General features: G+C 44.3%; 1 protein-coding gene across 1 annotated transcript in view; it reads left to right on the top strand.

The window, feature by feature from the left end:
* Positions 1–1,864: 1,864 nt before the first annotated feature.
* SPAST (spastin) overlaps positions 1,865–11,317 on the top strand; it is a 48,718-nt gene continuing 39,265 nt past the window's right edge. The window contains exons 1-3 of the mRNA XM_018557067.1: positions 1,865–2,374; positions 9,581–9,664; positions 11,036–11,119. Coding sequence (XP_018412569.1) covers positions 1,981–2,374; positions 9,581–9,664; positions 11,036–11,119 — 562 coding nt within the window. The 5' untranslated portion in view covers positions 1,865–1,980. The remainder of the gene's footprint in view (positions 2,375–9,580; positions 9,665–11,035; positions 11,120–11,317) is intronic.

Here is an 11,317-nt window from a genome sequence, read left to right as displayed (position 1 = left end):
ATAAAATATTTTGCTTTTTCAACTCATGGTGTGCTGGTGACATTTTTCTACTGTAAATAATTGGGGACACATAGTACTATGTGTCCCCAGTTATGAATGAACAGGATGTGATTTACTCTCCCCATGTGCAACGTTGGCCACACGAGCACAACGGGAGAACAGGTCGCCGGGGCCTCTAGGACGCACTGAAATGTAATCCGGCCGACTCCCTGCATTCAGGGGTGGGAGGGGGTGTGGGGTTGTATTTAAGTCAATGGCACCGCAGCCATGCCCCCCGCCCACAGTCCAATTGCCTGCACCCGGAACACAGGCACATTAGTGCCTGCATTCTGGTACAGTGCGATCTGCAAAAATAGTGCTCGCAGCATTTTTCCGGATCGCACTGGACTGGAACGCAGGCACTAATGTGCCTGGGTTCCGGGTGCAGGCGATCGCACTGTGGGCGAGGGGCCTGCCTGTGGTGCCATTGACTTCAATGCACCGCCACGCCCCCTCCCGCCCCTGAATGGAGGTGTTTTTTCCTTGGTAAATCTCATTGAGCTTGTCATTTGAAAAGTAGATCTCCAGACGAAAAATTGTGGGCGCCCCTGACTTACAGGGTTATTCACAAAAGGGTGAAGAGTCTGGAGAGGGCAGGAGAAGGGAACAATCTAGGACAGTGGTGGCAAACCTTGGCACTCCAGCTGTTCCACAACTACAAATCCCAACATGCATCTGCCTCTGGGAGTTATGTCTGTGGCTGTCAGAGCCTTGCAATGCCTCATGGGACTTGTAGTTCCAAAACAGCTAGAGTGCCAAGGTTCGCCACCCCTGATCTTGGACAACATAGCTGAACTGGAAAGTGGGCTGAATTTGGAGAATGTTTCCAAATCAGCTGTTATCCTAGATTGTTCACTTCTCCTTCCTTCTCCAAACTCTTCACCCTTTTAGTTTTGGTAAATCTAAAGTTCATTGCACAAAGCTGTGTGGTCAGATTGTAAAAGTGTTATGACCATAAGCCTGCATTCACACTAAGCAGAGCATATTTCGTGTGTTTTTCAAGTTTTTTTTGCATGTTTTTCACTAGTTTATGTATGTGCTAATACGGACGTTTTAACGTTTTTTTTAACAAGTGTTTTTGCAGCTACATTAAAGAAATCTGGGCTTTTTGAAAAGTAACCCTTGAAGTGGAGCTACCCCCTGCACTGCAAAGGTTAACTATTCGCTTTGGTCTAGGGACTAAAAAAAATAAAATATACTCACCTGATCCTTGGTCCTGGAGCCTGGCTGCTAGAGTGGTCCGAGCAGCCTCTTTACCCCCTGTCCAAGGACCTGTGACATCATCGGGGTCTAACACAAGTCCATTGACTTGCAGTGGATCTGAGGATGCCAAGAGACATTCCACAGCCTAAGTGGAGGGGGGAGAGAGGTGAGCACTCACCGCAGCAGGACTGAGGATCAGGTGAGTGCATCTTCTTTATCCTGGCCCCTAGACCCAACGGGGGCACTTAAACCTTGCAGTGCGGGGGTAGCCACACTGCACAGGTTCACTTTTTAAATGCCCAGAGTTCTTCTTTAAGGCTTAGGCTCAAAAAAAAGGCTCATGTACTTTTCTGGAACATAGGGCGACTGAGTGTGACCAGGGACAATTGAAAAGAATAGGATTCTGTATGTTGAGTGTAGTCAGGAGTAGGGAAAGAAGCTGAACTATGAATGGGGTTTTATTAGGGCTGAAAGCATTCAATAACTCTGCTAGCAGAGAGGGCGTGTCCAGGAAGCGAACTGCAGAATAGATAACAGTTCCACGTGACATGTGAAGTCACCGGAAGTCTCGCGCTGTGAGCAACACTGTCGGTGCTCCGGGCGGGGTTTTTACGTTGCCTGGGCGGAGACAGCTGTCAAGCTGCGGCGGACTAGGCAGGGACTGGCCATGTCAGGTGCAGTAGGCGGGGCAGTCGGGCGCCGTGCTCGGTGTTATGGAGGCGGCTGCGGGCTCTGTGAATGAATTCTCCGGGCGGAAAAGGGAACAAGAAGAAGCCGGTGACCCCAGCGGCAGAGACAGGTCCCGGGCCCCCGGCTCGCTCGGAGGCTTCGCTGCATAAGCGAAACGTGTACGTGTTCTCGTACCCACTGCTCGCCGTCTTCTCTCTGCTCCGCTTCCTCGCCTTCCAGCTCGGCTTGCTGTTCGCCTGGTGCTGCGAGCGGCTCTCCCGCAGAGTCATGGCAGACAAGAAGAACGCTGCGGCCCGGAGCCTGGTTGAGCAGGGCGCTCCCTCTGTCAAGACGGCCGCCGCTCAGGACAGACCGGGCAATGAGCCTGAAGTGGTGCGGGGCTATCACCAGCAGGCCTTCCACTACATCTCCATGGCGCTGCGCATCGATGAGCAGGAGAAAGGTAAGGATGTACCCCACGGCCTGCTGTCTGTGTGCGATGACAATGGATGTGACGTCACCTCTTCCTATGTGTGATCACAACAAGCGTTTGGGGAAGGTGTACACATGGCTTCCCAATCCATGAATCAGACACTCACATTTCTGGTTTATAATGTGCTACCTTTAGTCTGTTCACGTGACACTTTATGCACTTTGACCATCGCACCACAATAGGAATTTATTTTCTGTTGTCTGCAGATTGGAAAAGAGAGTTCTGTAATCCAGTCTATAAGAGCTCATACAGACGTGTGATTAGGCCTGGACAGCCATGTGGACAGTCATGTGGCTGGGATCACAAGTCTATGTCATCAGCTGCGGCCGGAAAGTCTGTATAAAGCAATGACAGGAGCTGCAGCTGTCTGCATGTGTCTGCACATCCTACGGTTACCTGCGATCAAGGACAGATGTCTGACCCTGGGTGTGATCTGTTTGGACATCTGCCCCTTTATCCAAGGTTGGACAAATCCCAGGAGCCAGGTAACCAACACTCCTTAATGAAGAACTCTGGCCTGAATTTTTATTAACCCTTGCAGTGGGGCTATTCATTTTGTCTAGTGACTAAAAAAAAAAGTTATACTTACCTGATCCTCAGAGCCAGCCTGCTGTTAGACCGGTCCTTCGAGCCTCTCTCCCGTACCAGCTGAAGTGGTTAAAAGGAGAACTATGGGGTTAAGGCTTTTCCCCATAGTTCTCCTTAGGGTAACGGGAGGACACAAACTAGTGTCCTCCCGTCACCCTAGGCTCAGTATACCGCGAGCTGTAGCTCGCGGTATACTGAGATGCCGCAGGTGAGCGAACGCCGGTATGTGTTTGCTCACCTCCCGATCTACTGAGCCGACCTGTAACCGTCTCATTGTCACAGGTCGGCTAGAACTATGAGGTGAGTGAAAAGCACTCACCTCATAGTTCTCCTTTAAGGATCCTCGAGTCATCATGTCCAATACTCTGTGTATTAGGGATGTCCCGATGCCACTTTTTCAGGCCCAAGTACAAGTACATCCTCTCATGTACTTGCCGATACCAATTACCGATATTTTTTCTTAAAGGGACAGGTGACTTTAGATGATCCATAGTACAACTACATGTTATGTACTATGGGTCATGGTTTAACCTATTCATGTTAGCAGCGGAGAATTGTAACTCTATTGCTGGAGTGTAGTATAGGTGTGTGCTCTATATATGTTTTGTCAAAATGCCCTGTATCGGGCCCGATTCCGATGCTAGCATCGGTATCGGGACATCCCTACTGTGTATATAGAGAAATACCATCGCTGCAGAATTGGAGGGAGCGTTGTGACAGCCGGCTGACTCCAAGGTTTGGGTGAGCATAACTTTTTAAAATGTTAGTCTCAAGATGAAACCAAGCAGTTAACCCTTGTGCAAGGGTAGCCCCACTGCAAGGTTACTCGCACATTTTCCTGGTGTTTTTAAAAGATTTCGGCTGGCACCTAACTTTTGAGGGTTTTTTTTTTTTTTAAAGTTGTCAGTATCTGGCTCTTAAAGAATCCTGTTGGCTCCTGGATTGGACAGACTGCCTCTTGAATTCCACATTAATTTGTCCACCCCTGTCCTAATCACAGGTAACCGGTACCTTTGGCTCCTGTCTTTGCTTTGTACAGACTTCTCAGCCACAATTGTTCGCAACCACCTGTGATCTCAGCCGCAGGAATCCGCACTGTGGCCCTAATCGCACCCTAAATCTGTTGTGATGGGATTGTGTTTTCTCATGGCAGTACCATCTAAAGCAGGGGTGTCAAACTCAATTTAATTGTGGGCCGCATCAACATTATGGTTGCCCTCAAAGGGCCTGTAAGACTATAAAAATGTATCTAATCTTCATCATACTTGCCTCTGCATTCGATTATCACTGGTTTTAGTAATAACTTGATACCTAGATCTGAAAGTAGAAGTCTAGGAAATGGCCTGGTGGGCCAGATTCGGCCCCTGGGCCTTGAGTTTGACACATGTGATCTAAAGAGACCTTGCTCTGCATTGTATGCGAGTACACCGTGAGCTGGTCCACAACCCGAAGGAGAGTTGAGCGCCAACTGCCTTGGAGGCAATGGATTTGGGTGAGCTAAAGTCCTTTTTCCTGCTACCCTAGGCATAAATGAGCATTTAACCCATGCAGTGCAGGGTGGAAACCTCTCTTGAAGGGTATTTTTGTTTTCTGTGGAGTTCAGCTTTAAACTGCAGAATGGATATGAACCAGCCTTATAGAAAATAATGTGATTCAAAATCCATTTTTCTTGCAGCAAAATATGAGTGTTGCTGCATAAAAAGGTCATCTGACCGTGCTGACCAATGAGAAGTGTTTTTTTTTTAAATATCAAGTAGTGCTTCTCATTGGTGAGGTTGGCCAAAAGGGCTTCTCATTGGTCAGGTGACCATGTTGAACAATGAGTGCTTGCCATTTGTAAGCGATATTTTGAAAGTATAGCACAGGGTCGCAATGCTATGTACGGAGTACAGATGGCAAACTAGCAGCCGCAGAGGGGAAAAGGAGTGTTCAGTTAATGGTAATAGTAGCGGGATGGAGGGGTGCAAAGGTGGACAGATTTTGGTTTGGGTAGTTCCATGTTCCCAAATTCTCCTTTAGAAAGTGGAATGACCCTTTAAGGAAGCATATTCATTATGAATGGTGTGCATAGAATGGAGAGGGAAAGGAAGATTCACTTTCTTTACCTTTCCTGGTGCCCATTATCACTGCAATAGTCCCAAATTTTGGGTTGTGAACCTGCTGATCACCAGTCATTTCCCTCACTTTGGAAGGATTACCTCTGACTTCCTGTTGTTGCTCTTGGACAGGAAGTGAAGGAAAATCTCCTCAATGGGGACACAGGTGGCAAAAAAAAAGCTTATAGGGGTTAAAACCCTCAATAACTCTATTCGAAACAAACGAAAACAAGTTTTGGCTTCAGTTCTACTTTAAGATGCTTCATGTTGCATTTTTGTGATCGCTTGAACATACACCAAATTATGATCGGGTAAAGTTATCACTGTGTGCTGATTAGACAGCTGAATATTGCAGTATGTGGTTGGACAGATATGTAAAAAGACAACTGTGTTGTTTTGGCAGGGTTGGCCTGCAGATGGCCATTTACTCTTCTGGCATGGTGTTTGCTTATCCGTCCCATCCAGGCTTATAGTTTGTGCTGATTCAGATGACTAGTGGCTGATCAGCTGAGGTCTGTCGAGCAGTTTTGTATGATCTATAAAGAAAGACCAGTAGTTTAACAGCTCCCTATATTGAACGTTCGTCAGCATTGATCCAATAACAGGGTTTTTGTTATTGTAATTAGTATTATCTCTTTGAATATTATAACAGAACAAAACAAATCATCAGTCATTGCTGTAAATGACTGAACACTCTGGAGGAATACTATAGCTTAAAATACTATAATGTTAGAATTTTAAAGGTCATTACTGTATTGTTTGTTTATATTATATGTTATTGTTTTTTCTCATGACATTGACTATAAAATGAAATTGGCAGTCATTAGATCTTTTTGAAAATGTGAAGTTTTTGAGCTGACAAGCCGCTTACCGCTCAAAAATTAACCATTTCAGCAGGAAATTGCAGAATTGTAAGCCATGTATGTCCATCTTAGGGGTGTGCTGCTTTTTTCTCTGTGACAAATCTGCATTTTAGTTTAAATTATGTGAATGATGATGTCTTGTCAGTTTTATGTGTCATTTCTTTTATCTGTAGGCACTGTTTGATTTTGTGTCGTTCTAAATATATATATTTCATTAAAAAAAACACACCTGGTGATCCTACTATGAAGGTCCTTGTACAGGCACTTCCTTTTATGGGGTGACAACGTCTTCCACTTGTGGTCTTGTGTTCTCGTCATCTTCTTGCATAGAACCGTAATGTAGACCAGGCCTTCTTAAATTTTTTCCACGGGTGACCCCTTTTCAGGCAAGGACATTTTTACGTGACCCCCAGCATTGGTCGGTTTCTCTCAGCGCCCATCGGCCAGTGTTTCTCCCCTCCCCGAGCCCAGCATCGGCTAGTTTCTCTCCCCCGTCGTGGGCCAGTGTCTCTCTCCAGCCAGGAAGGTACCAAGTGCACAGTGGGGGCCCGAGACCTTGCCAAGTATGCTGCACATATTAATCGATACTAAAAAAAAATCTTGCTTGTAGCCTGGGCCTCCCTTGCCACCTGGGCCCCTCACACAAGTACTGGCCTACCCCCCTGGTGGCAGCCCTCTTTAAGGACCCCTGATGTAGACTACAGACAGCTGTACCAGCACATGTGCAGAAATTGTCCACTGTTGTCACCATCAGAAATCTTGTCCGATGCATTGATGTGCAGCTGACTCTGGAGGAAGTGTCCTCAATCTCTTTTTCTATTTTAAAAGTGAAATATCTGGGATCTGTTTAGACCCCTAATATTTCCCCCGACGCCCCTAAAAGTAAAGATTTAAAAATGAATAAATAAAAATATTTAAAAAAATAAGTTTATAAAAAATAAATAAAAATAAAATATAAAAACGATTTGAAAAAATGGCCTGACAATTTTTTTATTTTATTTCTGTTTCGTTTCGGTTTTTACTTTTCTATTTTGGTGCACCTCTAGTTTACACACTGGTCTCAGAAAATCATTTGCGATATACCTATTGTCCGTGTTTAGTGAATACACAGGATTAATGGATCATTAACTCAAACACATATGGTACCCTTGTCAAGATCTATTAGGTCACTTGGTAGAGCAAGCGTATCTGAACATCATGCTCTCTATTGTTCTGTCTTTTTCAGGCCTTTGTTGTGGTTTGCGGGTTGTAGGAACCACATCAGCCAGATCTATACACTGTTGTTCCTGTGTGTCTTTCTAAAATGATGTGCAGTGTGAACAAGCTGTAAATTCTTTTATCTGGAAGACATTGTGCTTTTTTTTCGTAAATGTAGTAATGATATTAAAACACAGGCGAGCCTAGGGTTTCTATAAGAATATAATACAGGAGTGAACAAAATATTATGGAGGTCAGGAGGCAGCCTGTGCAATCCAGGAGCCTACAGGATCTGTTTTTTGGAGCCAGCTCCATTGACAACAATAAGATAAAACCACCTCACCAGCTGTAATTTATAAACCTGGCTCCTGGGATTTGTGCAGCCCTGCTATAATACATTCATGAAAAACTCAGAGAAGAACCCAAAGTGGCTCTTGGGGCTCGTTCATACCAGATGCATTGGGCTGAGCTGGGAAAGGCAGTCCCAATGAATAGACAAGGCAGTTTTCTGTGATGTGTCCTGAAAAAAAAGCACTGAATGTAGTACCCCACACTGCATCACAATACTCTGGGGGGGGGGTCACTTTGTGATATTTCAATAAAGTTATCAAAAAAGGTAAACGGTGTGATACACTGAAATTTACATCTCACCGCTTCCCTTCAGTGCACATCAGCGGCTTTTATAGTGCGCCCTGTCAGTATGAACGGAGCCTTCAGCTGGCCATATACCTTTTTTGTTAGATTTTTTCTTTTTTTTTCTTCGATTTGAGGGAACGGATTTTAGTTTGCTCATGTGCGGTGTTGATGTTGCGATTTGAGCCCCCCCCCCTCCGGAATTCTGCTGTAACCTCCCTGGAGGTAATCCCGAATGTGGCTCAGGTTTAATTTTCAGTACCAAAAGCGGTAACCCTGAGCCACACTCGGGATTGCAGAAAAGGGTCACTTACCTTGTCCTTGCGAGCCCGCGGTGTCCTCTTCTGTACGCGTTCGGCTTTCAGTTTCGTTTTCGGTGTCACAGCGGGAGTTTTCAAAAGTGAAAACATGACATTTACACAGAATACACACAATACAATGTAATCTGCTATGATTACACTTCTGTATCAAACTATTTCACTTCAATTTTGTCCCTAGAGCTTTGTCCACTGCCCTGCCTGCCCTTTTACTGTTCTTTCTGCCTGGAAACTTGTGAACGTCCATGGCATCCAAAAATGTCCCTTTAGGTCAAAAGCGGTTTTAACCAGCTAGAAAACAGCGATAGTAAATTAGAATCACTTGCAGAATTGAGTGATAGCGATTCGTTGGGAAATTCGTCATCAGACACTGAAAGTGACGACAGCGACGATTCTGCGACCGAGCTCAGTGATGTGCGAACTTGGTACTCTATTGACTGTGGTACGGATCAGGCAACGCCCCCAGAATTCCCATTTACTGGACCAATTTTTAAATTATTATATTATAATTTTGTATAATTATTTATTATATTATAATTTCTTATTATTGTATTACAATTTTATGATTTTCGTGTTTCAAACTTTATCATACCCAGGATGTCTACTGGACTATTGGTTGGACAGATTTAGGTGAGTTAGTCCTAAGATTTACAGGCCTACAATATAAAACAACAAATTGCCATAAAAAACAATGTAACGCTTTGGCATGCTAAAATCCTCCATAATCAGACCGCCAGGGAGGTTAACAGGGTTACTTCAGGTGCAGACAAATGAATATGAAATTCAGGAGCCAGCCTGTCCAATCTAGGAGATTTTTAGGAGCCAGCTTTATTGAGAAAACCTCAAATGTAAGGCCCGGTTCACACCTGGGCGTTTTGTAGCGCGTTCCTACGCTCTGCAAAACGCTCAAACACCGAAATCCCATTATTTCCTATGGGTATGGTTCACACCTGGGCGTATTACAGGCCGTATGAACGCGCTACAAAACGCCCTATGCCCAAAGAAGTACAGGAGCTTCTTTGGGGCGTTTTTGTCGCGCGTTTCCATTGGGATACAGCCAAGTAGGCCTCGTAAACGCGCGTTTGTCGCGTGGTTTTTACAGTGAATCGTGCGACACACGCGCATGTTCGATACGCCTAGGTGTGAACCCAGCCTTAGTGAGCAGCTGTAATTTTTAGGAAGCAATGGTTAACTGGCCCTGGTTTACCGGCATAGTCGCCAGAAAGTGAGGAAAAAGCCTGAGAAGTGAAAACGAATGCAGCCACCACATCGAAGTACTGGTACACTAAATGATATTGTATTACATTTCTGTTCTTGGGTTTAGATGGACTTTAACAAACAAAGTGCAACATACAGAAAAGAGGAAATGGCAGTTCTGTACCTGGGAATATGATGAATGGATGTGAATGTGTGTAATGATTTACTAATACTATACATTTCAATTGTTTGTAATATTTAATATGAATTTTGTCTTCATTGTAGATCAAAAGGATCAAGCTGTGGAATGGTACAAGAAAGGAATTCAGGAGCTGGAGAAAGGAATTGCAGTTCCAGTCATAGGGCAAGGTAACTCATTTCATGCATGCTATTGTCTATATAGTTAAAGAAGAACTACGGGCTACATTTTTTTTAAAATTTATTAACCCTTGCAGTAGGTCTACCCCCAAACTGTAAAGGAATAACTGCTTGCTTTGGAGAAAAATAGAAAGTTTAAACTCGCCTGATTTTCAGACCCGGCTTGCCCTTCGACCAGACCTTCCAACCTTGCTCCACCTCCACACTGCAGTGGTCTTAGGTCCCTGAGTCCTCACATTCTATTCACAGAAGGGAATTTATCAAAACTGGAGCAAACAAAATCTGGAGCAGCTGTGCATAGCAACCAATCAGCTTCTCTCTTTCATTTTACAATATTAACTGAAGAGAGAAGCTGATTGGTTACCATGGACAGCTGCTCCACATTTTGTCTGCTCTAGTTTTGATAAATTCCCCTCAGTGTGTATAGGACGTGAGAAGCCGAGAGACATACCATCACTGGAGTGTAGGAGGAGTTGGGCTGGAGGGACGCTGTCACAGCCAGCCATCTCTGAGGTTCGAGTGAGGTATAATTTTTTTAAAATTATTATTATTTTCCACCCTAGACCAAAACATATAACTACACTGCAAGGGTTGATTAAAAAAAAATGTGCCTACAGTTCTTGAAAGAAGAGCTTTTATTTAGGGTTTTCTGCAGCAGTCATTACTGTCTAAATCCTCACGTTTTTTTGCATACATCTACTGCTAGCAAGCATCCGAAAATGCTCGGGTGGCCGCAAAGCATCTTGGGGCGGGCGCATGCGCAGTTCGGATTTTTGGCCGGGAGACAAGGAGAGACACAAGGTAAGTATATGGACGTGTGCACCCGCATGCAGACACCATGGGACAGGAAGTGCCAGCAAGGACAGAGGAGTCAGCGCTGGATCGGAGACCCGCCGCAGTGCCGGAGAGAAGGCTGAGAAGGACAGGAAAGAAGAGGAAGATTGGATTAATTTAAGGTAAGTTCTTTAACATTGGGGGGAGGGAAAGAAGTTTTTACTTTTAATGTCACTTTAAATCATCCTGGCACTCAGCAGGGCTTGTACACTGAGTTACTTGTGTACATTCACAAAAGACATTGGTGGGAAGCAGCATTTTTGGAGAAGACATACAGAAAGGGGAATTTATTAAACGTGGAGCAAACAAAACCTGTAGCAGCTGCCCATGGCAACCAATCAACTTCTGTCTTTCAGTTTCAAAGTTTAACTGAACAAACTGAAGTGGGAAGCTGATTGGTCACTATGCACAGCTGCTCCAGTTTTGATAAATCCCCCCCCCGTAGTTTCTTCGGCAATGTGTTGTAGAATTGAGTTTGGTTGCACTTTTAACCATCTCGTTTGATGTTTGTTCTTTTTCTGTATGCAGGTGAACAATATGACAGAGCGCGACGCCTACAAACCAAAATGACAACAAATCTACTAATGGCAAAGGATCGGTTACAGTTATTGGGTATGATTTTGCTTTTGTTCTGTGTATTTGGATATTTTTTTGTCAAAGAGAAACTCTGAATAAGTGTGGTGTTTTTTTTTTTTTTTTTTTTTTTTTTTATACAGCTTTGTAACTTTTGTCTCAGTTTCTAAAGCTAAGGTGGCTTTAATATGACAAATGTTGTTCAAAAATTAATTTCATTTCAATATTTAATTTTGA

The sequence above is a fragment of the Nanorana parkeri genome, unplaced genomic scaffold (assembly GCF_000935625.1).
Source record: "Nanorana parkeri isolate BGI_ZX_2015 unplaced genomic scaffold, ASM93562v1 scaffold264, whole genome shotgun sequence".
NCBI classification, from domain to species: Eukaryota; Metazoa; Chordata; class Amphibia; order Anura; family Dicroglossidae; genus Nanorana; species Nanorana parkeri.
Note: the sequence above shows the minus strand (reverse complement) of the source record. Positions and strands in the feature narration are given on the sequence as shown.